This window comes from Symphalangus syndactylus, chromosome X, assembly GCF_028878055.3.
Source record: "Symphalangus syndactylus isolate Jambi chromosome X, NHGRI_mSymSyn1-v2.1_pri, whole genome shotgun sequence".
NCBI lineage: Eukaryota > Metazoa > Chordata > Mammalia > Primates > Hylobatidae > Symphalangus > Symphalangus syndactylus.
This window is the reverse complement of record NC_072447.2, coordinates 139,345,791-139,373,028: the sequence shown is the minus strand read 5'-3', so window position 1 is coordinate 139,373,028 and position 27,238 is coordinate 139,345,791. Positions and strand designations below refer to the sequence as shown.

The 27,238-nt window shown below is 38.7% G+C and overlaps 2 protein-coding genes across 4 annotated transcripts; both read right to left on the bottom strand.

Moving 5' to 3' along the window:
* Window positions 1–920: 920 nt before the first annotated feature.
* HTATSF1 (HIV-1 Tat specific factor 1) lies at window positions 921–16,348 on the bottom strand. 3 transcript variants are annotated; one of them, XM_055268009.2, is made up of 10 exons: window positions 15,863–16,348; window positions 15,432–15,678; window positions 13,524–13,704; window positions 13,097–13,144; window positions 12,484–12,638; window positions 10,361–10,524; window positions 8,841–8,940; window positions 4,078–4,167; window positions 3,038–3,175; window positions 921–2,453 (listed from the first exon to the last, which is right to left on the bottom strand). In XM_055268009.2, the coding sequence occupies exons 2-10, from the start codon at window positions 15,615–15,617 to the stop codon at window positions 1,254–1,256; spliced, it is 2,262 nt and encodes a 753-aa protein (XP_055123984.1). In that variant the 5' UTR covers window positions 15,618–15,678; window positions 15,863–16,348; the 3' UTR covers window positions 921–1,253. The 3 variants fall into 3 exon arrangements, with proteins under 3 accessions (XP_055123984.1, XP_055123985.1, XP_063490987.1); XM_055268010.2 differs by having other exon boundaries at window positions 15,432–15,626; window positions 15,863–16,096; XM_063634917.1 differs by lacking the exon at window positions 15,863–16,348 and having other exon boundaries at window positions 15,432–15,805.
* A 3,142-nt stretch (window positions 16,349–19,490) lies between these two features.
* On the bottom strand, window positions 19,491–25,287 carry BRS3 (bombesin receptor subtype 3). Its single transcript, XM_055269386.1, has 3 exons — window positions 24,686–25,287; window positions 22,752–23,103; window positions 19,491–21,308 (listed from the first exon to the last, which is right to left on the bottom strand). Exons 1-3 carry the CDS (start codon window positions 25,117–25,119, stop codon window positions 20,895–20,897), a joined length of 1,200 nt encoding a protein of 399 aa, XP_055125361.1. The 5' UTR covers window positions 25,120–25,287; the 3' UTR covers window positions 19,491–20,894.
* Window positions 25,288–27,238: the final 1,951 nt, after the last annotated feature.

The following is a 27,238-nucleotide window of genomic DNA, read 5'->3' as shown; positions in this document are numbered from 1 at the left end:
TTTCCAATAAATTCAAGTTTAAATGCTTCTGGCTTATCTTTAAAGGAAACACTATTTTGGTTTGCAATTTTTCTATACTTAACTTTCTTCACCTCGTTTACTGACTTATCCCTGGTGAAAATCCTAATCCTGAAGATTTTATGAAATCCCAGACATCAAGTAAAAAATTCTCAAAATAAAAACAGACTTGAAGTATAGGAACTCTTCTCTATCTAGAGGGTTACACTTACATATACTGTAATGAAAGAGCACCAATGCAGTTTATTTTAATGCTCCTAATTTCTGAGAATAGCTTCTTAATGCTGTATCAGAAGTAAATTCATCACTACTGAATTTGGAAAGCATAATCAAGAAAGACCCACAACTTTATTGGGACTACACAACTTTGCACAGTGCTAGGCACTATGATTCTAAAAAAACGAACAACTGAAGCAGGCATGAAGTTCTTCAACTTCAGGGAATCCATGAACCTCCCCAAACTGTACACAAGTTGTGTAGTGTAGTGTGTACATTTTTTTCTGGGTAGAGATCCTCTAATTTGAATTAACTTCTAAAGGGGCCCAGAGACGCTAATAGTACAAGGTAGAATTCTAATCTGTTTCTCTAGATTTTTAATAATAATGGGAGCTGTAGACCGCAGGAAGTTCACTTTTGGACATCTGAGAGCCAATTTTAACGGAAAGAGGGTAGAAAACAAACGAGTTAATTTGCAAGGACTGGGCAGAAAAAAAAATCCAGAGAGTTGTTTTCTGAGTTTAGGAACATGTTCTGGTTTATAGAGAGGAAATGGAGACATATGTGCTAATACCAGCGGGAAGCAAGCAGACTCCAAAGGGATTCTTCAAGTCCTCAGAAAAGCCAACCTTCAGTATAAATAAAGCAATATCAAGAATTTAAAATGCAATTTAACTCAAGTCCAATTTTCAGTTTCTGCATATTATCAACTTATTTTTATTGATGAATATCACAAACTTCAATCAATACTTTTAAAAATATTATTCTGCATGCATTTAACAAATCTGACAAAAGAACAAGTATCCAGTTTACTTGCATTGTAACTATGACATTTTAACTAAACAATCAATTAACATATATTTAAAACCATTAGGTACAGGTAACAATGAAAAACTTCAATGCTTTAATCTGATGGCATCCTACCACTATGCACATGTTCATGTAACACTACTAGTAATTACCCTGAAGCACAGGCAAATGTAGATGGAGGACTCTCCCTAAAAAGCAAGTTTAAGGGATTAAATATCATCATCATCATCATCACTACTGAGAATAAAGCTGCTGCCAGTGGATAGGGGCCCTTCTTCAACACTCCCAAAACCACCCAAAGTCCCCCTCTCATCAGAGTCGTCAAACAACTTCTCATTGGAATCTTCCTCCTCATCAAACAACTTCTCATTGGAATCATCATCTTCGAACAACTTTTCGTCAGCATCTTCCTTTCCATCTGCATCTTCATCTTCCTTGTTGTCTGACTCTTCAAACAGCTTTTCATCTGCATCACCTTCTTCCTCTTTTTTATCAGCAGCTTCAAGCCCCTTTTCATCTGCAGATTCTTCATCCTCTTTCTCATCAGACTCATCATCAAATACTTTTTCATATGTATCCTCCTCTTCTTCCTTTTCATCTGAATCTTCGTCAAACTCTCTCTCAGAGCCTTCCTCATCTAACACTTTTTCAGAGCCGTCATCTTCAAATTCGGAGTTTTCAGAGTCATTTTCTTCTAACTCTTTGTCAAGAACATTTTCATGAAGCTCCTTTTCAGAGCCTTCCTCATCCAAATCTTTCTCGAGACCATTTTCTTCAAATTCTCTCTCGGAGCCATCTTCAGACTGTTTTTCAGAGCAGTCTTCGTCAGACTCTTTCTCTGAGTCATCTTCTTCAGACTCTTTTGTGGGGCCAACCTCCTCTTCAGACTCCTTGTTGGGGTCATCTTCAGATTCCTTTGCAAGGCCATTCTCTTCACAATCATTTTTGAGTGTCTTCTTTTTAGACTCTTTTTTAGGACTACCCTCTTCAGATCCTCTTACAGGATTGCCTTCTTCAGACTCTTTTTGGGGGCAGCCGCCTTCAAACCCTCTTTTGGGGCAGCCCTCTTCAGATTCTTTTTCAGGGCAGCCTTCTTCAGCCTCTTTTTCGGGGCTACTTTCTTTAGCATTGTTTTCAGAAGCACCTTCTTCAAATTCTCCCCCATCTTCTGTCTTTTCAAACTTTTTCTCATCTATAGGTTCTTCAAACGCCATTCCAGTTGCAGTTTCTTGAACATTCATTTTAGATGTGCTGGGGTGCTCTGAAAAATGCCTTGCTCTAGAAGGCCCTGCCCTTTCAGAAGCAGAGACAGAATCTGAACGCCTAAGGCCTCTGTTGGCCTCAGGAGCATTGAGGAAAGCCTCCCATCCTCTCAGCCTTTCCTCCCTTTCTCTTGAGGTTTCCTCCACCTGTGGATAAATGGAGACTGCCATTAAAATAAGTTTTAGGCAAAAGGTTACTTCTCTGAACATACCTAATATTGATGAAACAACCTTAATTTTATAAAGCATCTCTTATTAGGAAATGAAAGCAATTCCCTGTCTTCAGTTTTCAAAACTTTACATCTTGATTTACTAGAGTTGACCTTAAATAAGATCACTTAAATAAAGACCAAATAGCACAGTACTGCAGAAATGTCTCATCTCTTAAAAAGTTAATATTTGAGCTCTGTCCATACTTCACAGCATACAAAGGAAGAGTAACATTTGGTTGAATGTGTTCTTTTCTTATCACTACTCTGAACAAGCCTCAAACTTTCAGACTTAGAAACTGAAGGACTCAAACATTTCTCTATCTTCTGAATGCAAAATATTATTTAAAAGAAGCATTGTAAATAATAAAGAGTAAAAAATTAAAATATATAAGTAAATAAAAATAAAAGAAGCATTGTTACATTAAATAGGTTAAACCGAACCCAAAATTTAGATCTGAAGGATCAGTATTTGTTGGTAATGATACACTGTGTGTGCCCTTGACAAGCAGCAGAATTTACCTGATAATCTGTAGTCCCATCCCATGCCTGGGCAGTGATCTGACGGCCACCAAACCATCTTCCATCAAGAGTTTGAATACAATAATCAGCTTCCTCTGGATCCCGAAAGGACACAGAGGCCACACCATCTGGGTGCCTCTAGAAAGACAAGAAAGAAAAAAAAAGGAATGAACGATAAGATTAAAAATAAAACACATACATTTCACAAAGTAGGTAAGTAGTAGTGTTCTGTCTGATACTCTGAAGTAAAAGACTTTATGTATGAAGTCTTTCTTCCCTTTTATCCCAGCCAGTCACGTGCAGTCAGCTGCTTCTTTACCTCAATCTTACCTAGCAAGAACCAAGCACAATGTTCTTGGAAATGTTTCTGCTGACATCCCTGTCTAATGAGAAGCAGGACAGTATAATTGTTAAGAGTGTAAACTCTGAAGTCATATTGCCCTGGGATTAAATCCTGGCTCTGTCAGTTACCAGATGAACAACCTTGAGCCAGGTGTTCAATTTCTAAAGTGTTAGCTTCTCCATCTATAAAATAGGTATAATAGTGCTAACCTGCCTCAAAGGGTTTTGAGAAGTGAGATAACATGTAAAGTAGCTTGTAATACACAAGCAATAAATGGTGACTCTTAATTATTGGGTGTCAATTTTGGAAGTAAAAAGAGGGTGAGAAGAGGAAATATACAGGAGAATATTGTCCCTGATTGTTCCAAATATGGAGGATGAGAATAATTCACAAAGAGGAGAAAATGTGACTAATAGGGAACCAGAGATCTCATACATTTTTCTTGTACCTTCTTCCACCTGATCATGTACTCTAGGGTAATGAAGACGGAAAATAAGCAAGGCATACTAAATCTATCAAATCCTTGGCTTGTAATCCATGTTCATCTCATTATTGCTAATAGATGATTATCATAAGATAGTAGACTACTATATAAAAACATTAATCTAAAATTCAGGGGTATATTAACATATGGGAAGAACTTATAAGGTGGAGGAATGATTGCTTTAGGATCCATATGTCCAAGTCATGAACTTACATCAAAGAGAAGGAGTTTCCTAATTTGTCCAAACTTCGAACACTCTACTCGAAGGTCTTCTCTGATCTCATTCAGCACCAATGGATCATCCTGAAAAATATGCATGATTAAAACGGGTTTGCTCCCTTCTTTAACTATAAATCCTGAGAATCCAATTTCTTGTTCTGATAAATCAACAAACAGAAAAAGGTTTTGCCTAAGGTTAGTTGTGTTTTTCAGTCTATAAAATTTTTTAAAAACTCAAAATCAAATAAAATTAGACTACTACATCCACTGCTACTCCTATAGGTTTGCCCTGCTAAAGGAACAAAGGAAATGGACAAGTATGGCAGGCAGCAGAAGGGGCCTACAGTGGCAGAGCAGGAGAAGAAGGTGGAAGTCCTGTGGCGCATATTCAGTCAGACTGCTAATTCCTATGTTCTGCACGGGCATCAACATCACACTGATAAGAGTCCTTTGCTTTGTGTTTTGGATACATTCCTATTTACAGAAATGCTGTAATGGAGAGAGAGAGAGAGAGCAATATATCCCTTTTATTGACTAAGTGTCCTAAGATTGATTTTTGTGCTTTCAAGATGCTATTTTAACTCACAGAATAAACATTATAAGGATTACTGTTCGTCTTGTCTCCTACCACACTGTAACAGAACCATACAAATAAGGAGCTGTTATTAAGCATGCAATAAAATACATTCTTAGCTGTTGCTTTCTTGCAACTATGAGCCTATTAAGAACATTCAAGTACTGCTGTTTCTAGTAGCCTAGAGTTTGGGTGGAAATCTCCCTATAACAACAAAAAAAAGATTTAAGATTCCCTCTGGGAATTAACAAATCTCTCTCCAAGTACCAATGCATAAAAAGGGCTCAGGAAAAGTTACATTATCAGCTTGAATTTCAACTACATACAAATATAAATGAAGATATCCTATCTATAAATTTCTATTGAAGGTGACTTACACTTTCTAGGAAACATTTAAGTGCATCTATCTTTCTTACACGCTTTCATTTTTCTCATCAGCTAAAGAGGAACTATAGAGAATTGTGGCTTTCCTCCCGTAAGGTTCTTCAAAAAGCAAAAATAAGCTGGCAGGGAGTTACTGAAATCTGATTTAAAATAAAAAATATAAAATCGTACTCATCTGCATAAATCTGAGGCTTCTAAAACTACAGTTGGCAGAACTCTGGATTTCCCCACTTATAAAACTCAATTTTGGAGAAGCAGCCAATTTGCTTTATACAAAATGATCAGACCCGAGAAGAATAAGGAGTAGAGAATAAAAGTTACGGCTTTTGATATGTGTGTGTGTGTGTGTGTGTGTGTGTGTGTGTGGTTAGCTCCTATTAGAGTGAGTGCTTTCAGAAGGCAGCAACTTTGTTTTATTGAGTTTCAGATACCTCACAGAAAATAGCACAGACTTTTGTACAAAGCCAATATTCAAGAAAATCTTTTTAAGAATCTGATAAACTGTTTCTAATACCTCTCTTTTATTCACCAAGGAAAATCAGGATTATATAAAAAAAAAAAAAACTGTGTTAACATGTTTAACAACTTTTAAATTGAAGTGTGATTCCATGGTGGGGGTAGGCATCACCTTTATTTCTACACCAATGTCTCAGTGCTTTGCTTTCTCTCTCTCTCTTTTTTTTTTTTTTTTTTTTGAAGACAGAGTCTTACTTTGTTGCCCAGGCTGGAGTGCAGTGGTGCGATCTTGGCTCACTGCAGCCTCTGCCTCCTGGATTCAAGTGATCCTCGTGCCTCAGCCTTCCAAGTTGCTGGGATTACAGGTGCGTGCTACCATGCCCGGCTAATGCATCTGAGTTTTGACTCTTCATGTCTTGGTATTCAAATTTGCCAGGCAATGCATTTTAAAATAAGGATTTGAATTAAATACTGAAGACCCTCTGAAGTCACATTAAAAATGTTAGCCTTCAATATTTACCCTGATATCAGACAGTATTCTTAGGTATGTTACTTCTAACTGTTTAGAATCAAAATACACCCCTCCACCCAAAATCTGACTCCTTTCAGATATCTCAGGATAACCTGACAATTCAGTTTTTGTTTTCCACTAAAAAGCTCAATGCTGCTGTGTGTTCTTTAGGTTCATACGGAGTCTTCAGTCAAATCAAACACTCCCCCAAAACATGCAATAAAAGCAGGTTTTCCTGTTGGACACTTCTATCAAAAGTTATATAATGTCTATACCAGTGTTGTCCAATAGAAGGTTCTGTGATGATGAAAATGTTGTATATCTGCATTATCCAATATGGTAGCTACTAGCTACATGTGCCTAGTACAAGTGATGAACTGAATTTTATTTCATTTTAATTAACTTACATTTAACCACACATGGCTATAGTCTACCATATCTGACAGCACACGTCTACACTGAGGTTCAGGTGCTCAGAGACAGTGAACAAAAGCAAGATTATTTGTCACTCTTCTTGTTGACATGCTCTCAGCAAGCTAGTTGGACCATGTGAGGCCAGGAAGGTGGGCAAACAAGGATAGCATCACCAAGCATTTCTTTGTGAACTAATTCCACCACTGCCAAGACAATGTCCTACCATCCTTTGTGGCACAGGCATCTAAAAAGAAAATTTGCTTTCATTTGCAAAGATGCTGAAGAGAAAATGTTTTATCCACTGGGTGAATGAAAAGACTCTGGCTTGTAAATAACAAGGGTTTCATTTAGCAATTCGTTCAATTCTTCATCACATAAATATTAAGGGCCAACTGTGTGCCAGGCACAATTCTATGTACTGAGAATACAGCAGCAAACAAGGTAGACAAAATACTGGGTGTCATGGAGCTCACATTCTAGTAGACGAGTCAAAATTACTTCAGATAATAATAAATGCTATGAAGGAAACAAAATAGGGTAGTACAAAGGCTCCGTAACTCCAAAGTAATGTTTACACTAAACCAAGAAGATTTAAAAAAAAATCAGGAATTTGCAAGCATGAAACTTCTATCTTTAAAAATATTCACTGGAGGGAATGTATAGGGGTCAAGGTAGAATAAATGTGGTTTTGGGGAAAGAATATTTGTTAAGCTAGGAAAAGCTAAGTCTGCCTGGGGTGATCCTTAGACTCAAATAAGGTATTTCAATGAGCAAGGCAGGAGGTAGAAACAAGAATAGACAAAATTACACAACAGACTTCTACTTGCAGAGGTTCCAGATACTTTGAATTAGGTTTGCATTTACATTCACGCTCGAGTGGCAGGAGTATGAAATGTGTGAATCAAAGACCTCAAGTCACAGAAATAAATATGTCACCTAATAAACAAATCACTTATTTAGCAGGGGGATAAAATGTAATAAATAATAGGAAATCCTGGAGTTGTATTTAGCAGACTAAATATTGTGATCAATCTATGCATTTATTTTATATGCTGCTTTAATGACTATGATCTGGTGTTTTGTTTTGTTTTGAGATGTAGTCTCGCTCTGTTGCCCAGGCTGGAGTGCAGTGGCGTGATCTTACTGTAACCTCTGCCTACTGGGTTCAAGTGATTCTCCTGAATCAGCCTCCTGAGTAGCTGGGATTACAGGCATGCGCCACCATGCCCAGCTAATATTTTTGTAATTCTATGCATTTATTTTAAAGTTATTGCTGGCAAAAACAGTATTTCAAAATGTAACTGGTGTGCACGTGTTTATAAACCATATTTCATTATCACTGCAACTGTAAAACTGTAAACTGCTATATTTCAAAATTCTTCCAGATTTCTGGTCAGAAGAGATATCAATCAATCAATCTCATAAATAAACCACACGTATATTTCCAATGACCTCAAAAGATGCCCAAACTCCATAGGTACACAGTAAACCTTATCGCAACACTATTCATTGAGATAGAGCTGAACTGTCCATTTTGGGGCCCTCTCTAAGGGAGCTACAATTATATTACTATTTTGATTGTTTAAATGCACAAAACGGTCAGGAATGGGCACTGATTACAACTAGATCATTGGTAAAAACGGAATTTTACATTACAAACATTTTTCTCTGTGTAACTTGCTATCAGTATAACCTGCTTTCTGTATAACTTGCTATCACTAACTTCAGAACCAGGGAGAGAATAAAGAGTTGTTTCTCCACTAACAATAAAGTCAGTCTACACCAGTAGACAGAGATAAGAATAGAGGCAGAATGTAACACAAGGTACTTTGATGACAGTATTCCTCAGAACTCCTTGTTCTTTGCTCCTCCTTTATTCACTTTTTTGAGGGGAGGAAGGACAGTTCCATTCACTTTTTAAAAAATCACTTAAAAAAGTTGATACATAACACATGTACTTATTCACTTTTACTTGCTGCTCTTAGAATTTTCCACGGACATTAAGCATTATAACTTTTAGTACCAAACTGAAGTTTGCATTTACAGCTGTGAAGCTGGTACTCCCCACCAAAATCAGCCCATATTTGTTGGCCTGCACTGAAAATCCACAAGCAGTTCCCATAAATCTTTTAATGATGATATTTTTCAATGGTTTCCCATATCAAGTAGCTGCTGTTAGGGACACAGTATGGTTATTAAACAGTCTTATCTGGGATACACTTTAAAACAATACTGGGCTAAACGAAGGGAAGGGAAATCAAAAGACTTAAGTAGCTTCTTGGCTCCATCTTCCTTTACTACTCACTGCACAAACACATAGGAGGTGACATGACAAAGATGAGGCAAGGCAAGCTCCAGGCTCCCTTGAGAGAAAGAAAGCCTATCAGCATTTCTATCAGTAAGCACACCACTTCCTACCTCAAAATCCATAGGATGAAACATATTCTTGATGATGACAACTCGTTCATGGCGCATCCGGGATGGTCCGGCTCGCCTCTCAGGTCTCCAATCCAACTGCCTGAGGCAATGAAGCAGTAACAACAAACTGTAAATTTTGCTTCAGACTTGTTGGAGAGAGAAAAGAATGAGTTGTTCATACAATACTTTATTGAGTATTTAATAAAGATAATTACTGGATTTTACAACAACAAACTGTATTTCAGATAGTTCCAGTCAGAAAACTTTCTGAAATAAAAATAATGGGCAGGGGGCCGTGTGCAGTGGCTCACACCTATAATCCCAGCACTTTGGAAGGCCGAGGTGGGCAGGTCACTTGAGGTCAGGAGTTGAAGACCAGCCTGGCCAACATGGTAAAACCCCGTCTCTACTAAAAATACAAAAATGAGCAAGGTGTGGTGGTGCATGTCTGTAATCCCAGCTACTAGGGAGGCTGAGGCATGAGTATAGCTTGAAGCCTGGAGGTATAGGTTGCAGTGAGCCAACATTGCACCCCTGCACTCCAGCCTGTGTGACAGAGTGAGACTCTTGCCTCGAATAAATAAAATAAAATAAAATAAAATAAAAGGCAGAGGCAAAATGGCCCCAGTATCTGAAATTCCCAGATTAAATGTTTTTCAGGGCAACTGTTGTCTGATTATACAAACATTCCAATGAGACCCTTGAAAAATCTCTAATTCTTAGTATTTATGAGTTCAGAAAAATATACCTTGAGGCTAAAAAATATTTTTAAATCGTATTGGTTTTTAGGTACTTTATCATTATAAAAAACAAACTACACTCAAATACATAAAACTACTCACTCTGTTACAATCATAAATTTTACTGATATTGTTTAAAAAATATGTGGTTATCAATTTTACCTGCTCTTGTAAAAACGATGAGACATCACAACTAAATGCTTTTATGATATTTAATTAGTTTAAGCATGGTGTTAGAAGTGTCACTAGAATTTACTCTGATAAAAGTATTTATCATTTTGACTAATTTCTTAAAACTAGTATATTTCAAAGTATATTAAACAAACAGAATAATAATAGAAACTTGATGACATTATGTATATACTACATACAACTACAGTAAATACAATTATAAAATCCTGTCATTTCTAATTCCTATAACAAACCTGTATCTAAAAATTTAGCTCCTGGTACAACTGATTTCAATCCACACAGAAAGTAAACGGTTCTGGTACATAAGCCTAAACCATCTTATTTAATTTGATGTTCAATGTTTTCCAAACAGATGGCTTCTCTTAGCTCATTTAAGCTCTTATTATATTACATACAAACACCCTGGAAAATTAAAATCCCCACCACTAAATCATCCTATTGTGTAGATTGCTAAAGGTACCTGATGAGCTAATGAAATTATTTTAAAATAATGTGTAGGCACACTTGACAGAATAAAACTAGATGGCTATTACCAAAAATATACTCTAGAATATATGGAACCTTTCAAAAGGGAAAAAAATTACAAACTTTTGTTGCATAGACAGCTTCTTCTTATAGTCTTTGCACTTCTTCTTCTTCTTTGAGGCATCATATTCTCCCTTCAGTTGAAACTTTGCCACCTCAACATGTAATTTGTAGCCTCTAATTTCATCTTCATCCAAAAGTTTTAATGCAAGTTCCACAGATTCTCTCTTTATAAATGTAAGATAAAACATAGTCAGTTATACAATGAAATAAAACTTCAGGAGTTTTTTAGATGAACGATGATTATACATAAAATAATTTAAATTCTTATATTTATATATTATGAATATATGAGATCTCTCTCTTTGAGATAAAGAACTCTAGAATCTGAACCAGGAAACCCGCATTTGAGACACGGCTGTCCCTAAATGGCTGTGTGAACTTGGGTAAATTATTCAAGCTTCCTGAGCCCCAGTATCGTCATATGTAAAATGGAAATAGTTAATATCTTCATCACAAGGTTCTTGACAAAATTAAATGAAATAATGCATGGAAAGGATAAGGACTAGCATATGGTAGGTGTTCAATAAATTATATTATTATTGGGTAATTTTGTCTCTTGAGGCCACAATTTCTCCTCTGCAGAATGAAGGGAGCAAATCTGCATGATTTCTAAGGTGTATTTCTTTTAAAATCCTATAATACTCTTACTTAAAAGACTAGATGACTCAAGGAACTGGGAACACCATAGCCAGCCTTTAATTTTTTGGTTCATCCATTAAATTGTAAGTCTGTAACACACTGAGAAGTAGAAGACAATTATTTGATGACTTCTACTTTATATTAAATACATGTATGGATTCCAGGTCTTACAGAAAGTACAGTTATCAGCCCTATACAAACAGAGTCAAAGATCAGAGGACCTGTAGAAAACAAAAATGGATAACTGAACTCAGCTGCTCACATAAATACGGGTCCTGGAATAATTCACTATATTTTCCTGGAACTCAATTTACTGTTTTGACAATCTTGTACTTCTATGGGTCTCAAAACTCAATTTTTTTCCTTTAAAATTTTAAAAAATCTAACAGAACTCCCGAAGAATCTGTTCACAGATTTTTTAATAATCCTTAAAAAACTTATAAAACTCTCAAATCTCCTTACATTTGAACATTACAAAACTACCATCCTAAAATGGTCATGCTCATGTCCCATAACCATCACGTTTAAGATTCAGGTCAAAAACCTATTTCCCAAAAAGCTGTCAGCTTAATCCTACTCTCTTCTGATCTCACTGGAATACTGTATACTCACAACACACCTGTGGTGTTTGTACTTTTGCTTTACCATTTTGATTTTACTCTATAATTATTTTCAGGTTTGACTTATGTACATGTCATCATTTGTTCTGTACCCTGTGATAATGTATAACACATGCTCCTAAGGTGGCAGGAGTTCCAGAAATGATGGCTGCCTTTGGCATTGAGGTTTCTTTGTGTAATTTATGGTACTATGACTACATGCAGTTCTGCAAATTTCTCTTAGTACCACTCTCTCTTTTCTCACATTCAAAAAAATATTTTAAAGCAGTAAGAATAAGCTATCGTCTCCTTCATGGTCTAATTCAAGGGTCAGAAAAGTCCTTTTGTTAAAGGGCCAGTTCGTAAATATTTTAGGCTTTGTAGGCCGCAAGGTCTGTGCTGCAACCACTCAACCCTATCAATGAAACACAAAGGCAACCATAGACAAATGCATAAATGAATTAGTGTGGCTGTGTTCCATAAAGCTGTATTTACCAAAACGGAGCCCGAGTTTGCTGAACCCTGGTGTAATTCATTCCAATGGACAACTAAAATGTTACTGGCTTTTTTCTTCTTGAATTTTTAAAATGTAGTCTGAATTGACTGTACATATCAATAAAGAAATCTTTCCAGTGAGAATTTTTCAAAACAAAAGAAGCACTCCAGTCACATACTTATATAATACTTTAACCTGATAACATATTTTCTTAAAACAAGTGAATAATCTTACCAATGTGATACACACAGATACTAACTGAAATTTCAGTTTTCTTCATATCCTGTTTTGAACAGTTCTTGGTGTTGGTTATCATCTATAGAAATTATAGCCCTGGTTCCTGAGTTAAAAACGAAGATACAAGAAACTTATTTGATCATACAACTTACCTTCAAATAACAGCAAAGACCGTCTCCTTTAAGATTTCCTTGATTATCTTTGTAAAGTTTGACCTTAAATTCCTCTGTCTGAGGATCTCTCATAATAATGCCAAACTTGGACATAAGTTGTATAAATTCATCCACTGTAATATCTGGAGGCAAACCTGTCATTTAAGAAAAATTAAAAAACATTTATAATTGATAATGAAGGTGAATTACTGAGTATTCTACCAATTAGACATCTATAACTTAGGTGAATGCAATGTTGATTTTGTAAATGTATGTAAAAGTTTTACATTTACAGAACTGAAGAAATTTCACATTTTTGTGTGTTCAAATATACATTAAAATTATGCTTTCTTGAGGGCCTCACTGAATGGGAAGGGACACACTGCTGTAAGTTACATTAACCAGGCCCAAAGGTTGGTATGCAAAGTTACACACTAAATTTCTTGGTTCTGTAATGAACACACATATTCCTTACTAATATAAATGGCTGAACAAAAAATGACACAATGATAAAAAATGGACTCTGGAGAAACTGAAAGCTAAAAATCACTTCGTGAAAAATCTCAAAATTAAGTATTTCCTACCTTAAACCTGTTTAAAAAGTTATACATACCAGACACGTATACATTTGTATTTCTGTCTTCTTCAACATGAAACCATCCTAGAAATCAAAATTAATTAAATAAATAAAACACTTGCAAAAAAAGATAAGAGTCATATTATGGAATCTTGACAAAGCAGTAGTTTCTTGAAACTTCCAGGACGACCTTTCTCTTACTCTTAAAAGACCAAGATAAACTAACTCAAATCACTACCCAGCTTTCAAAGGATTTAAATCTTTTGACAAATAATTAGTTTTAGAGCCCTATCTGGAAAAAAGATGGCCAGTTTATCTTGATTCTTTATAACTGACACTACCTTAAAGAAAAAACTCACCTTATTCCTTCAAAGCTATTATAATTCTCGAAAAAGCAACTGTACATATGCACACCCATATTTTTAATTTTTACACTTAAAATTTGTAAGCTAGAACCACTTACCTGACTCAGCCTTTCTTTTTTCTCCCTTCTTTCTGGGATCAGTGGGTTCCGGGGCTTTTTCTTGTGGAGGTTCCGCTTCAGTCCTAGCATGGACATCTTCAACATTTGTGGTAGAACTAGATGCGCCATCGTTAGAGAAGCCATAATTGGCCTGATATGTAGCAATGAAATCTTCAGTAATCTAAACAAGCAATTCAACAGACCCGGACAGTGAAATTCAAAATTATTTCCACCCATAAGAAGTTTAAATTGTGTTTTTACAGCATAGTTATACAACTTAACACAGAAGTGTCGCTATGGATAATAGTTGTAGTTATTAAAGTATAAATGCAAGAATAGTCACCTTCTATAGAAAATTGTGCACACGGTGATAAAAAATAAGACACAAGTACTTAGACGATCAATGCAAAAGTCTGAGATACGATTTAAAGCATTTTAAGTAATGCTGGCATCTTTTCTAGTTGTTTCATTTATTAATTACTACCTCTCTACAGTCTACTTGACTAAGGCTACAAATACATACAACAAAGGAAGAACCAGATAATAAAACAATAAAAAACAACAGTCAATGAATAATCTAACCACAGAATCCAATTTTCTCTTACTGTACAGATGCACAAATATACATGTACAATAAGTACTTAAATATCTGTATGCAGAGAGCACACAGAACAGAACTCTGATTTGGTATATAAAGAATGGGGTTAATAATTGTAAAACTAAATGTTTATTTTAACTTTATCACAAATTAAATGACGTTATATTTTAGTATCAGAACAAATTAAAGGCAAATCCAACTCATCTATCTTCCTCCCCTTTGGGGGAAAAGCGTTATTGCAAAACGAAAGAAATATAGTTATATCATCATACCAATCAATATTAGGCACGCATGGAATGGGGAAAATGTAAAACTCAAAGTTTGAAGAGGTATGGGCTTCAATAACATAAAAGGATAAAGTCACACATTAATCCATTATCACACCTTTGTTAAAAGTATTCAGAATGTTGAAGAAACCAAATCTGCACTCAAACTAGCACTACCAATACAGAAGTGAAATCGTAAATTTTAACAATCTGGAGGGATTGGAATATATATACAAATACAGAATGGGAAATAAAAGTTGCAAAAGAATTTTTAAAACAGCAGTCCAGTCGCGCAGTGGAGACGGGTTTTGTATCATTGGCTTGCAAGTCAATTTGTGTGCTATTAGTGTGCCCTTTCCTGCTTATGAGAGCCAGATTAAAAGGGCACTTTTACCACAAAGTTTACAGAATCAAGTTTAACATTAGTTATTTTACTTCGAAGCTGAAATAAAAATACTTAGCAATTTCCAAGTATTCCAAACAAACACACACAGATTTTCCATCTGTATTCGGTGCATCTCCAGTCTTATTCCTGTGGTTATATGGTTCAAACATATATGCCTAGGGACAAAATTTACTAGGAAAGTAAAGCAAGGTGCAAAGAAAGTTCAATTAGTAAAGATATATAAACAGCTACTTTAAAAAAGAAATCAAGAAACTGCATTTTGCACACAGTACATAAGCTAAACATCTGAGTTCCTAGGACAAGTGGGGTTGGCTACCAGAAATGGACAGCTACTAAATTTGCTCTTGGTATTTTTCCTCTTTGCAATAAAAAGCAGTCATGTAATAATCAACTGTGACCTTCACAGACAAGATTAATAAAGCATAGAAAAGACTTAAAAATTACATTTAAGACACCACCCTAAAGATTTACGTTCCTTTACACATCGGTGCCCCAACAAACACAACAAAAAGAAGCGTCGCTATCCAAGGGGGCTAGGACCAAGGACCAAGGATCTCAGCAAAGCAAACGTAAAAGGAGTGCCCCGCGAGGCTGGCCAGGCGGCCCGCTCTTCAGCGGCGCCCGTGGCACTCTCCTACCTTGGGGAACCAAGCCTTTTTGTCCAGGTCCCACTCGTAGGGGGTGTCCGTCGGCTGCTGCCCGAGAGAATCGGGTTCTCCGCCGGCATCGGTCTGGGTGTCACCATCCTTGCCGTCTCCGTACAATTCTTGCATTCGCAACTGCTCATCAAACTCATCGTTCCCATCCAAGTTGGTGCCGCTCATGTTTCCTACCTAGCTCAGGAGCAGGGTTCAGAAGAACTAAGAGGCCGAAATGACGCTGGAACTGAACAGAGAAAGGGAGGTCGACCGCGCTCTGCTCGCGCCCCGCCGCCCCCCGGCCCGCCTCCCCGCTGCGCCCCAGCAGTCCCCGGGAAATCGGGGCCGCTCGGCTGCCGCACCGCCCCCCTCTCTGCCCGCCCACCGCGCGCGCGCGCTGATGCTGTGAGCTCGGCCGCGCCACCGCCCACCTGGCTTGCTCCGCCGGGCCTCGGCACCGCCGCTAGGTCCAGGGCGCTGCGGGAGCGCGCGGGCGCGCTGCCGCTGCCGCCGCCGCCGACCGGACCTGAGGCGACTGCGGCTCCCTCGGCAACGTCAGGAAATTACTTGTAAACTAAGCCCTGCTCAGGCCGACGCAGCCGCCATTGTCGGCGCGTCGCGACGTCGCGGGTCGCGCCGACACGCCCACTATGGCGTCAAAAGGCGCCGACGCCGGCACGCGGCGCGAGGCCCGGGGAGGCGGGGCACCGGGGTTGGGTGCCGCGCGTCGACGCCCACCGGGGTCAGCCTTGGGGCGGGGCGAGGGCCACTGGGATCCCGCGGAGCCTCAAGGGCCTTGACCTCTGCGGGGTCCCCGGCGGATCGGCCGGCCCGGGAGGGAGACGGAAGGAAGGCGTGGGAATATTCCCTCGCGGAGGTGGCCGGGCGGGTTTCGCGAGGGCGCCATCTTAGGGGAGTGGGTGGGGCGGACAGGACAAATTTCTCTGGCTTCGAGAAAACGACGCGCCTCCTTCGCCCAAAGGCCCCTCCCCCGCTCAGGAACCGCGTCTTTTACTTGTTTCTTTACGACTCGCTGGGATAGACACCGGATCTTGTTCATCTTGGTAGCCTAAACTCCTGGCACCGGCTCTGGTGTCTAATGCGGAATGAGCGAGTGAATGAACGAATGAGGGGGTAGGAGGGCCAACTTTCTTTTTCTGGTGTCAGCCTTCTCCTTTATCGGTCTCATACCTTCCTCTGGCTGGAGTTCGACTCCATGGGAAGGATGGGAGGGGCAGCAGTTGCCTGCCTCTGCAGGATTCAGTGGCGCTCGAGCTTAGTATTTGAAACTTAAGCATAAATGTAAACATCCCAGTGTAAACACCAGCTTTATTGGCCGGCAAACTCCGCTTCTTTGTCATTCTTTTAGAAAGACACAGCATACTTTTGTTCTCAACAGAACTTTTGTTTTCAGGAATTACACTCATTGCTGAAAAGGAAAAGGTCCATATTTTTAAGTTGGGCAGGTATTTATTGAGCCCCTACTAAGTGCAGGGCACTGCATGAGGCTCTGGCGACCCAGGAGTCGACAAGACAGGCACAGCTCAGGGGAGACAGAATTAGGATGGTTGGCAAATGACAGATATGAGATGCTGGTGGACAGCAGGTCTCAAACTTTTTGGTTCTAGGTCTTCTTTACACTAAAACATTGAAGACCCCAAAAAACGTTTGTTTGTGGTTTATACTTACCAATATTTCTGCACAAAAATTAAAGCGGCTGTTAAAAAATATTAATTCATTTAAAATAATAACCCATTAGTGTAAACATAAATATCATAACCTAGGCTTGAGGGTCGGGAAAACTTTCCCAGAAGAAATTATTTCACTATTCCAGTGACCTTCACTTCTAAACATAGCAGTTGAGTACTACTTCTAGAAAATCCTGGCTCCCCACACACCAGTTGTGTGAATCTATGGTTTCAACGATAACAACAGTTTTTAATAGTTTGGGTTAGTTTTTTTTTTTAATTACATTTCTTTTTCATGAAGTTCTCGTTCTGGCAGGAACTCTTGGAGAACTGAATTTGTGTGCATTTTTATGATATAGGTAATGTGAGTTTTATTAGGCTTAAACTTTGCTAAATATTTTTTCCTGGATCCAAAAATAGCATACAGCTGTTTTCGGCAATGTGTTATTGGGCTCCCAGTTCATTCCCGAGTTCACAGCATAGGTAATAATATGCGACACCACCCTACTGCACATATCATTGAGTGCCGGCTCTACCACAGCCGTCTTTTGAGCAGGTGACTGAAAGGGTTCCTTATGCTTATGTCCCATGTCACCCAGCCATCCTGGCCCAAAGGCTGCCCAGGGCCTGTGTGGTGACCTGGCAGATAGCTCTGCGTTCTCGACTGGATTTGACTGAGCCAGTAAGAACCTCTCCCGGGAAGTTTGAATATGGAACATGCAGGGATGTGGTCAGACTGGCAAAGAAGCAAGGAGATACTCCCAGGGAAAGGTAAAAGGCAGAACAGAGGCCTGCTATGGAGAAGTTCCCCACGGGTGAGAGGAGCAGCTGAAGCAGCGAAGGGGGGTCACTGAGTCACCATACTAGTGAGGCAGTGGAGTTGAGAGGTAAACACATTGTACCTGGAATGGCATTCTCTTTGGTCGTGAGATCTGACAGTTACAATTGCACAATGCTGTGGTCTCTATGAGGCCTGGTTCCTACTTTTTCTCATTTCCTTGCATATTCATAGAATAACTCCCTAATGACTGAGGTAATCTGAAAGCATCTGTGTCTTTGTAACCTGTCTTTTTCAAGTTGTTTTTTTTTCTTGCAAGTTATAGAAACACTCGAGGTAACAAAAAAAAGGAGGGGTGGGTTATAGAGATAGGGGTGGCTACTGAAACTCCAGGACTGCAGTGTAGATGGGCCACATAAAGGGATGCTAGACCTAGGAAGAATCTACACAGCTGGCTTCTCTCTGAATATGTGCTTCATTCTTCCCTCTGACCTTTATATGGGGTGATCTGTGTTGTACTTCTGCCCTAATAGGCCACAGCCTTCTTGGTGGATAAATATACATTAACCTACAAAAGCAGAGACTGCACTCCAGATTGGACTCACCTATCTGGCCTAAGAACTGTTTCTGAAAAATTACTGAACTATACCAAATCAGATTTTTTTAAAATGGTCCCTTCAAGCCCACTCTGTCCAGGAATTTTCCTATCCCCACATCCTGTAATCTCAAGACTTAGTGGAAATAAAAAGACTTCTGTCTTTCTGACAAAAAGATCGATGAATTCCTGACCTAAGACGACTCAAACTGCAGAAATTCTGCAAACCCAAATTTGCTATTCAGCAGAAATGCGAGTGGTAAGTGTTTTGTAGTGCTTTCACCTTCAATGATGAAGACTTACCTGCTGGACGTTTTGGTAATGCCTAACTTCGTGACTGTGTTTTCATGCTTTGTGGAGTATTACTGTATTATGTTCCATATTTTAAGTCTTGGGTCAGGGAAGATCCCGAGCAAAATTGAGATGTATACAGAATTTATTTTGTATATATCCCACCTATCCCTGCCATTTAGAATTCTCTCCAAAGAAATGAAATTTTCCATAGAAACATTTCTGGAACCACAATAGGCAGTGTGAAAAACATTGTGGCTATTAGGGCCTACTTGTAAGGTTAGCCATGACAAGGATAATCTGTTGAAAAAGAGACCAGCCTCTCAAAAATCAAAGCAAAGCTGTGAATTTTAAGCCAACTACAACTACGGATGGAAGGAGGCTGATGCCCTACACAGCCATTTAGGGAATTATTTTATATCCCTAACTCACCTAAGGATTGCTGAGAATGGAAAAAAAGTTCTTTGAGTTCTAGTTTTATGAACTGCCAAAAAGCTGTCTTCACTTTTGTATTCTGGTACTTTTATCAAGTTATATCTGAAAAGTTATTAGAGTTTAGGACAGTAAAGATGTAATTTTTACTCAGAGTGAGGAAAATAGATTGTTTTAGGGCTCTGTGAGTTGAAAGTAACATTTTGGAATTAAAATGGGTTCCATTATATTCTGTCAGAAATACTGTTTTTAGAATATAAAGTTACACAGAGTCATTTAAAACTTTATTTCATATTTATTTGTTTTTCCACACTTATTACAGTGTCCACTTTAAAACAATACTAATACAGTATCACCCCCCCACACACTTTAAGTAAACCAATTTTACAGAAAGTTAAAGTCTAATGTTAATATGTATTACCTTTTGGAGCCACATCATTAGCAAATGTTCATGACTCCACACGCCATTTAAAGAAAGCTCAGCATTACCAAAAGCACACTCAAACATTAAGTTTTTTTTTAAATACAAATTTACCTATAGTGCCAAACATGTTTAAATTTGCTCCAAAAATTTTTCTGAAACCACAGATCTAAATCTGACACATCTATTGACAAGAGTTTTTTTTTTAAAAAACAATAATTATTAACAAGTGAATGATGTTAGCAGGTAGGAGCACAGGATAGAAAATCAGAACTTTCCATCTGATTTCCATGGGCAGAGATTAATTAGGCCATACACTTACAGGACTTAGCCTCCCATCGGGTTTAATAAAGTCAAGTAGGAAGATGATCTGATCACAATTGCACACCCAGGGGTTAGGGATTTCATATGGTACTTCTGCATGTTTTTAGAAAGAGGGCACTGCTTACCAGAAAGAAACGAACTTCTGTAAAGGAAGAATTCCAGTCACCGTGGCAGGTTTGCAGATTTTTCAACAGGGGTCCTCAAATGACACCATAAACATGGCCACTTATTCTGCCTATGAATAAGGCAAGTTTCTAACAATATTTCTGAATGACAACTTAGCCCAGTTATTAATCTATGGCAGTTGTAAGTGTTGACCCAGTAAGGCAAGCACTGTGCCCCAGATCCTTACTCAGTGCTTTATATTCGCTGGCTCCAAAACATTTTCATTTCAACTGCACAGATTCAGCTACAGTGGAATACAGATTAATGGAAAAGGGCAGCCATTCTGTGAAGGTTTATTTTTAAGAAAATAGCCTAAGAGATGCTTTCTCTCTTTTGTGATCCCCTTTTCACATACAAAGTATCTCTAGATTTACACCACACAGTAAACACAAACACAATTTTGTGCAAATCACAGTATATGAGGAATTAGAAGCATCGCAGATATGATTAAACAACAAATGAGATTTTTAAGTTTCATTTTGTTTATTACACCTTCCTTCCCATTCGACTTCCCTTACGATTCACTGGCATATATAAACTTGTCTTTCTGCACTTAGTGGGGCTTCATTTTATTTAGAAAGCCCGATGACATTACTATTTGTACTTTGAAGAAAGTAATGGTTTGTATTTTACTTACTTATAGGGATCCTTCACTCCTAAGATTTCAACACACTTTTCAAACAACAAAAATCTGGACACCATACACCTACACACAGCTTAGAGTCGGATACACACGCTGGGAGGAGAAGCAGCATTTTTCCTTGAAAAGCTAGAATCTGTCCTCTGCCTGCTTCACAGCACACCCAGTGAACGAGGTCACACTAATTTCAGACATCTGTATGCTCCCAGTGCCCGGGACCCTACCCATCACAGCCAGGGTGGTAAGAGAGGTGTCAGCAACAGGAGGCTCAGGCCGCTCCGCCTTGCAACAGAACAACTGAGCTTTAAAATGCTTCTGGAAGCTTTTGCTCAGCCAGTAGAGAGCAAAGGGGTTTACGCAAGAATTGCTGAAAGCCAAAACCCGAGAGAAAATGGTGAAAATGAAATGCATGGCAGAGGGGTCTACATAGGTTTGAGAAGTGAATGAATGGTAGAGGTACAGGAGGTGATTTGGCAACCAGCAGAGGGCAAACAGAGCCACCAACACCAATACCGTTCTGGCAATTCTCTTTCGGGATTCAATCTATAGGGGGAAGAAACATAGCAAAAAAAAAAACAAAAAACAAAAAAAAACATCATTTAGCTGTGAGAGATTTTAAAAAGTTATCCTATAAATTTACACAGAAATTTACAGTTAATTACAGCTGATTTCCCTTTGAACATGCATTTGTATGCTAACTGGCTGGGATGTGCAGGAAGTCAGCCTGTGACTATATAACACAGCAAGTCAATTGGCATGGTAACCTCTGATCTTGGACTCATTAACTCTAATTCAGAGACACCTTCCCCCCTAATTTCGAGATATTCTAGGATGTCTGCAGTTAACTCAAAGAATGCCATGGAATTCTCCAAAATTTAATGTAATTAAAAACAGAGAGATGCTATACAAAATTGCTTTCACTGCATCAGCAGAAGCTGACTAGGTCAGAATGTTCTTTTGAGGTCTATGAAAGTTTCCAAGCTGGTATCTAAAATTGTTTTTACTCTATAGGAATTCTAACCATATAGTCAAAGAAGTAAACCCAAAATATGCTGTCCTTTTTATGCGAAGATAATCCTACCTACATCTATTAATAAGAGAAATGAGCCAAGTTAGGTGAATATATAGCCCGTGGTCACAAATAGAGCAAAGGTAACTGGTTCACATGGGCATTAAATATGCAACTTCAGTCTCATGAGCACCATTGTTAAACTAACTGAATGGACTAGCTCTATAAAAGGCACAGTTCTCTGTGTACCGATCAAGGGGTAAATGGAATCCTCTCTTCCCCTTCCCCAGAGGTTAGAAAAATATTTTTAATCAAATGGAACTATGTTTTGGCAACATTCCTTTTATTCTGTCCATATTTATGAGAGGGGGGGCACACGTGGCTCCTGCAGTGGTCGTAATCAAGCTTCTGTGAGTCACTGTGTTCTCGTGCTACTTGCATTCCACTCTTTCCCCTCACTCCTCCCCACCTCAGTTTGCTCATCTGTAAGTGGTTTGCATTGAATAGTGTTATGGATTCTTGCCAGTTCTATACGCTATGTATTTTTATTCTGTTACACTTTCTAAAACAAGAGATGCTTTTCTTCATAGTATCATCTTATGCAGTGTTCCCCACTATTCCATGGGGTAAAAAATTTTGACTGCTCTCAAACGTCAATTGTCCCCTCTCTAATAGTAGTAGTCTTACCATTTATTGAAATACTCTGCACCTAAGCATTTCATCTATATCATCTAGTAATCATCTTCATTTTACAGATGAGGAAACCGAGGCTCAGAAAGGTTAGGTAACTTGCTCAAGATTACTCAGCTAGTTACGTGATAGAACTGGGATTCAAACCGGAGCCTATGCTCATAACAAAAATACTACACTGCTATTGCATTTATACACAGGAAGATACACAGTTACTCACTGTGCAAAAGTAGGAACTTCACTTCTAAATTCAAACTAGATTTGCATGAGTACTGATTAATACATACCTGCTTACGGGCATGGCTTTGTTCCTCAGTAGGTATGTTCAGGGTGCTTTTGTAAAGGGTCCTAGCAATCAAGGAATAGTAGACGGAGATAATAGAGAGTGGAATAATGTAGAACACTAAGAAGCATAGCAGAGAATGTATTTCTTGCAAGAGCTTCTTAGAGACAGGATAAGAGGTACATGATTCAAATGTCATATTTTTGTTGGGATCTCGAAAAGTATATACATTTGAAAATATAGCCTCAGGTAGAGCAAATATCATAGACACGATCCAGATGCAGCCAGCTTTTACACAAGTCTTCAGGATGGCATTGGAGGGCTGTCGCTCAAGTGGCTTCACAACTGCCTTGTATCTAGAAACACATAATCAGAGGCAAAGGTCCAAATAAATGTCAAAGTTACCAAATTTTAGGGTGAGAAGTGACCTTAGTGGTCATCCAGTTCTACCCTCCGTGCATATGTGTATAACCAAGTCAACGTTAACCAATTAGAATTGGCTATGGTTTTAAATGCACATAATACATCCCAATATTTTTATTTATGCTAATCACCTTTTCCATTATTCACTCCTATGAGATATTCCAGATTTGCAATTTTATAATTTTATGTATAGACTCTCTATTTAGGACAAATAAACATTTATCAGCATGACTTCATGTGTGATTGAGAGTAATTCACCACCTGTGTATTACCTTAAGTGTAATACACTTAAGGTACCTAAAAGACTTCTTTTGTATAAGTGACTGATGTTAAACTGAATTAATTTTCCTTTCTTCATGAGTGAACAGTTATCAACCTTCCTAGAAAAGAATTCCAAGGGTTTATGTGGTAAAGAAGAGAGGATTAATTTCTTCCCCATTTGTAAGTGTTAATTTGTTGCCCAAGCTGATCAGTGGACAGATTTAGGGCGAGGCAAAGTTGCAATCAGAAGTCCTGTGCCGGTACAGAGATACCTCCTCATTCAAACAAATCCACCTTAAAATCTACAGTCATTAAGCCAGTCTGCCCTCAAATAGAATATAAGACCCGTCAAAGCAAAAATCGTAAAAAGACACAGGGAAAGGTTTTCCTCCTCTCAGATTCTAGAATCTGAAGAAGCTATTCCTTCTGGTACTGCCAAACATTGACTACTTACAGGATTCTTGCAGGCTTTTTAAAGCATCACTTTTAACACTTGGAGCCTCAAATTTTTTCGTGTTTTTACAGTTATTCTACAGTAGGAACACAGAAAAACAGAGTACTTGGACTGAAAATATCCTAACACAGAATCTGAACACCCTGACTGCAAGAGGATCTCACACTCTCTCTCCACAGAGCTCTAAAAGTCAACCAAGATTAATTTATTTCTCTGGAAATGATAATGTCACTGAATGCCTATAGAGAAAACAAATAGAATTACGTGATGACATTACACTAAGTTACCAGGGAGTTGAAAACCTCACCGTTTTTCTGCCATTAGCTAATTTGATGAATTTCAGGTAAATTAGATGCTTCTGTCTTTTCACCACTCTTCCGATATACAGTAATCCATATGTGGTCAATTTCACACCTATCCTGGTTTTCATGTTGACTATATTGCACCACTAGGCTGCACTAATGTATAAAGCATGAATTTTTTTCTTTTACACCTGGAACAATTTGCTTTACTTAATAAACTGGGGAAAAATAAAAACCCCATTCAGTATACTTTCGAGCAAACAATAAGAATAAATTATCCATAAAGTATGCAATTTCACCTTCTCCTCCATGCCAACAGAAATTTTATCATTCTTACACTAACTTTTATTTTAAATGCCACCGGATTTTCCAATCTCACATCCACATTACAGAGTGTGAGAAAAGCAGAATAGTGGCCAGTAAATGCTAAGTACAAGCTTTCCTTTCTTTTTGCCCAATTTCACATCCTGGCAAATATAACAGAGAAAAGAAACTCACCTGTCAGCGCTGAGAATTGTTAACGTGAACACTGACACACCAACAGAAGTGAGCCGGATGAAAGAGAGCACCTTACAACCAATTCTTCCGAACAGCCATCCTTCTGCAAGGTAGTGGGTTGCATCCACTGGCACACAAGTTAGCAGAAGTAAAAGATCTCCAAAAGCCAGGCTGGTGATGAAAATATTTGGAACTGTTTGCATGGATTTGGTCTTGAAAAAGACTTTGATGAGAATAGCATTTCCAAGGATGCCCACTGAAATGATCACAGCATAAGTAATATAGATGGCACACAATGCTTCTATTCCTGGAGAGTTGTCCCCGCTCCATCCTTTATTTGTGTTATCGTTAGAAACCACAGAGCTTGATGATTCTGTGTCATTTGTGATTGAAATTAAAGTCTGATTAGGTGAGTGAGGCTGCCTTTGAGCCATTTCTTCTGAAGACTGTGTCTTTAATATTTCTTCTTCTCAGTTCAAATGCAGTTGATTGTCACGTCCAATGCCTACGTCTAGTAACGAGATGGTATTATGAGAACAGAACAGAACAGAATGGGAAGAAAATCCAAGACATCCGGATACTCCTTTGCTTCAGTTCTGTGTGTCTCCCAGCATGCTTGGCTAAATGCTTACCCATCTGGCACTGAAGAGTAGGAGGTGGAGTTTTATTGGCGTGTCCTGTCATAAGGAGAGGGGGGGGGCTGGGGAAATGCTCTGCAGTTGCTTATTCTTCCCTGTTGGGGAATCTTGGGAGCAACTAGACCCTATTAAATTGTCTTATTGATTATTAGAATCACCCTGTTTTCATATCTACCCAGGATGGTCTATATAGCTTTTGTCAATTTTTTTTTTTTAGAAAAAAACCATTTATCCCCCTGCAATCACATGGTAGTCTAGTGCATTTTGTTTTACATGATAAGTAAGTGTAGGTGTCACCTGAAACACAACCTTAAACCCACTCCTCAAAATTTGATATCAGAGAGATGGTGAAGCAACAAATCATTTACACTTCGACAGGGTTGATGTCACCTCCAAGGAGTGATAATTCAGGTCACTTGGGCTTAATATCTAGCTCTGTCACATGGTAAACCCCAACTTTGCAGTTATCCAGGCTGTGCTGTACAATATCTAAACAACGTTTTTACATTTTTTTTTTTTTTGGAGACGGAGTCTCACTCTGTCACCCAGGCTGCAGTGCAGTGGCTCGATCTCGGCTCACTGCAACCTCCGCCTCCTGGGTTCAAGCAATTCTCCTGCCTCAGCCTCCCGAGTAGCTGGGATTACAGGCACCCGCCACCATGCCCGGCTAATTTTTGTATTTTTAGTAGAGACAGGGTTTCACCATGTTGGCCAGGCTGGTCTTGAACTCTTGACCTCAGGCAATCCGCCTGCCTCGGCCTCCCAAAGTGCTGGGATTATAGGCATGAGCCGCCACATCCGGCCAAAACAACCTTTAAGAGATGAAAAATCCAGGCACAGCACCAGTTGCTTTGTCTCTAAATGTCCTAATAAAACCACTTTTACTGTTTGACTGTCTGTTTTAATGCCATGTTTTCTTTTAAGGGGCTGTTTAGGATTTTTCTCTCTAGAAATGGTTAAAGGGAACCTAACCTGCCTTATTCCAAAACAAAACAATACAGAACATCACTGCTCAAGCTCCTGACACAAAAGAACTTTTAAGAATGAAAATCATCATTTGCAGATGAAGAAATGCCATAGGTGACTCCAGGGATGATGGGCATGTAGATGATGTTTACATCAACTGAAAGAAGTACACATTTAAGGCAATCACCTCAGTACCAGCCAGAGAAGCTACTTTTTACAGAAAACATAACCATGTGCTTTATATGTATGTGTTTGTGGTGGGGGCACTGTTTGGGAGCAGGAAGCTAGCAGTTGGAGTGTAGTTACTAATTGAAGCTGCTAAGAAATATTCTCTGAAATTATCAAATGCAATGCATAATCTCTCAGCTAGAAACCATGTAGTGAGGTGTTCATAAATATAACCATATTAGAAAGTAGTCTGGGGAGCGAAGTGAAAAAGAGCAAAGTATTTGGCTAGCTAATGAACAGGGGGAACAACAAAGGTTGTTCTTTATACTTAGTAGGGGCAATCAGTTCTTCAGAGAAAGTGAAGCGGATGAATTGAATCAATTACCTGCTTAATTTCATGAAGGGTGGAAGACAGATGTGGTTTAAGTCCCCCAAACCACACCTATCCCCCACCCTTTATAAGTTATTGCCACAGCTTGAATCACTCAGCTAAATAACTGCCTTTGATGGGAATGGGGGTGCGGGGAGTGTTTGCATAAACCCAAGTTCCTAAGCTGTCAGATATATACACTTTAGTAATTTCATACACTGGGCTGGTTCTTTAAGATTGTCTCTACAGAAAAGGTCTCCTTAAAGGGTTCACATCTTGTTCTCAGCAAACTAATGATAAAATCTCCCTGGGACTCCTGTGTATCATTTACCAAGGAGCAAACCATGTCTCCCAATTCACACCACAGCCGATCTCCACACAGCACTGTTTTGTAAGTTCTGTAATGCTTGC

Bases quoted from the DNA above. Each gene is read 5' to 3' on its own strand.
- BRS3 (XM_055269386.1), bottom strand. From the start codon at position 25,119: ATGGCTCAAAGGCAGCCTCACTCACCTAATCAGACTTTAATTTCAATC. The intron at 23,104-24,685 runs GTGAGTTTCTTT...ATGTGTTTCTAG, and splicing joins ACAATTCTCAGCGCTGACAG to ATACAAGGCAGTTGTGAAGC. The intron at 21,309-22,751 runs GTATGTATTAAT...TTCCCCCTATAG, and splicing joins AAAGCCATGCCCGTAAGCAG to ATTGAATCCCGAAAGAGAAT.
- HTATSF1 (XM_055268009.2), bottom strand. From the start codon at position 15,617: ATGAGCGGCACCAACTTGGATGGGAACGATGAGTTTGATGAGCAGTTG. The intron at 8,941-10,360 runs GTTTGTAATTTT...TCATTGCCTCAG, and splicing joins AAGCTGTCTATGCAACAAAA to GCAGTTGGATTGGAGACCTG. The intron at 3,176-4,077 runs GTAAGTTCATGA...TTGTCTTTCTAG, and splicing joins GGAAACTCCTTCTCTTTGAT to AGGCACCCAGATGGTGTGGC.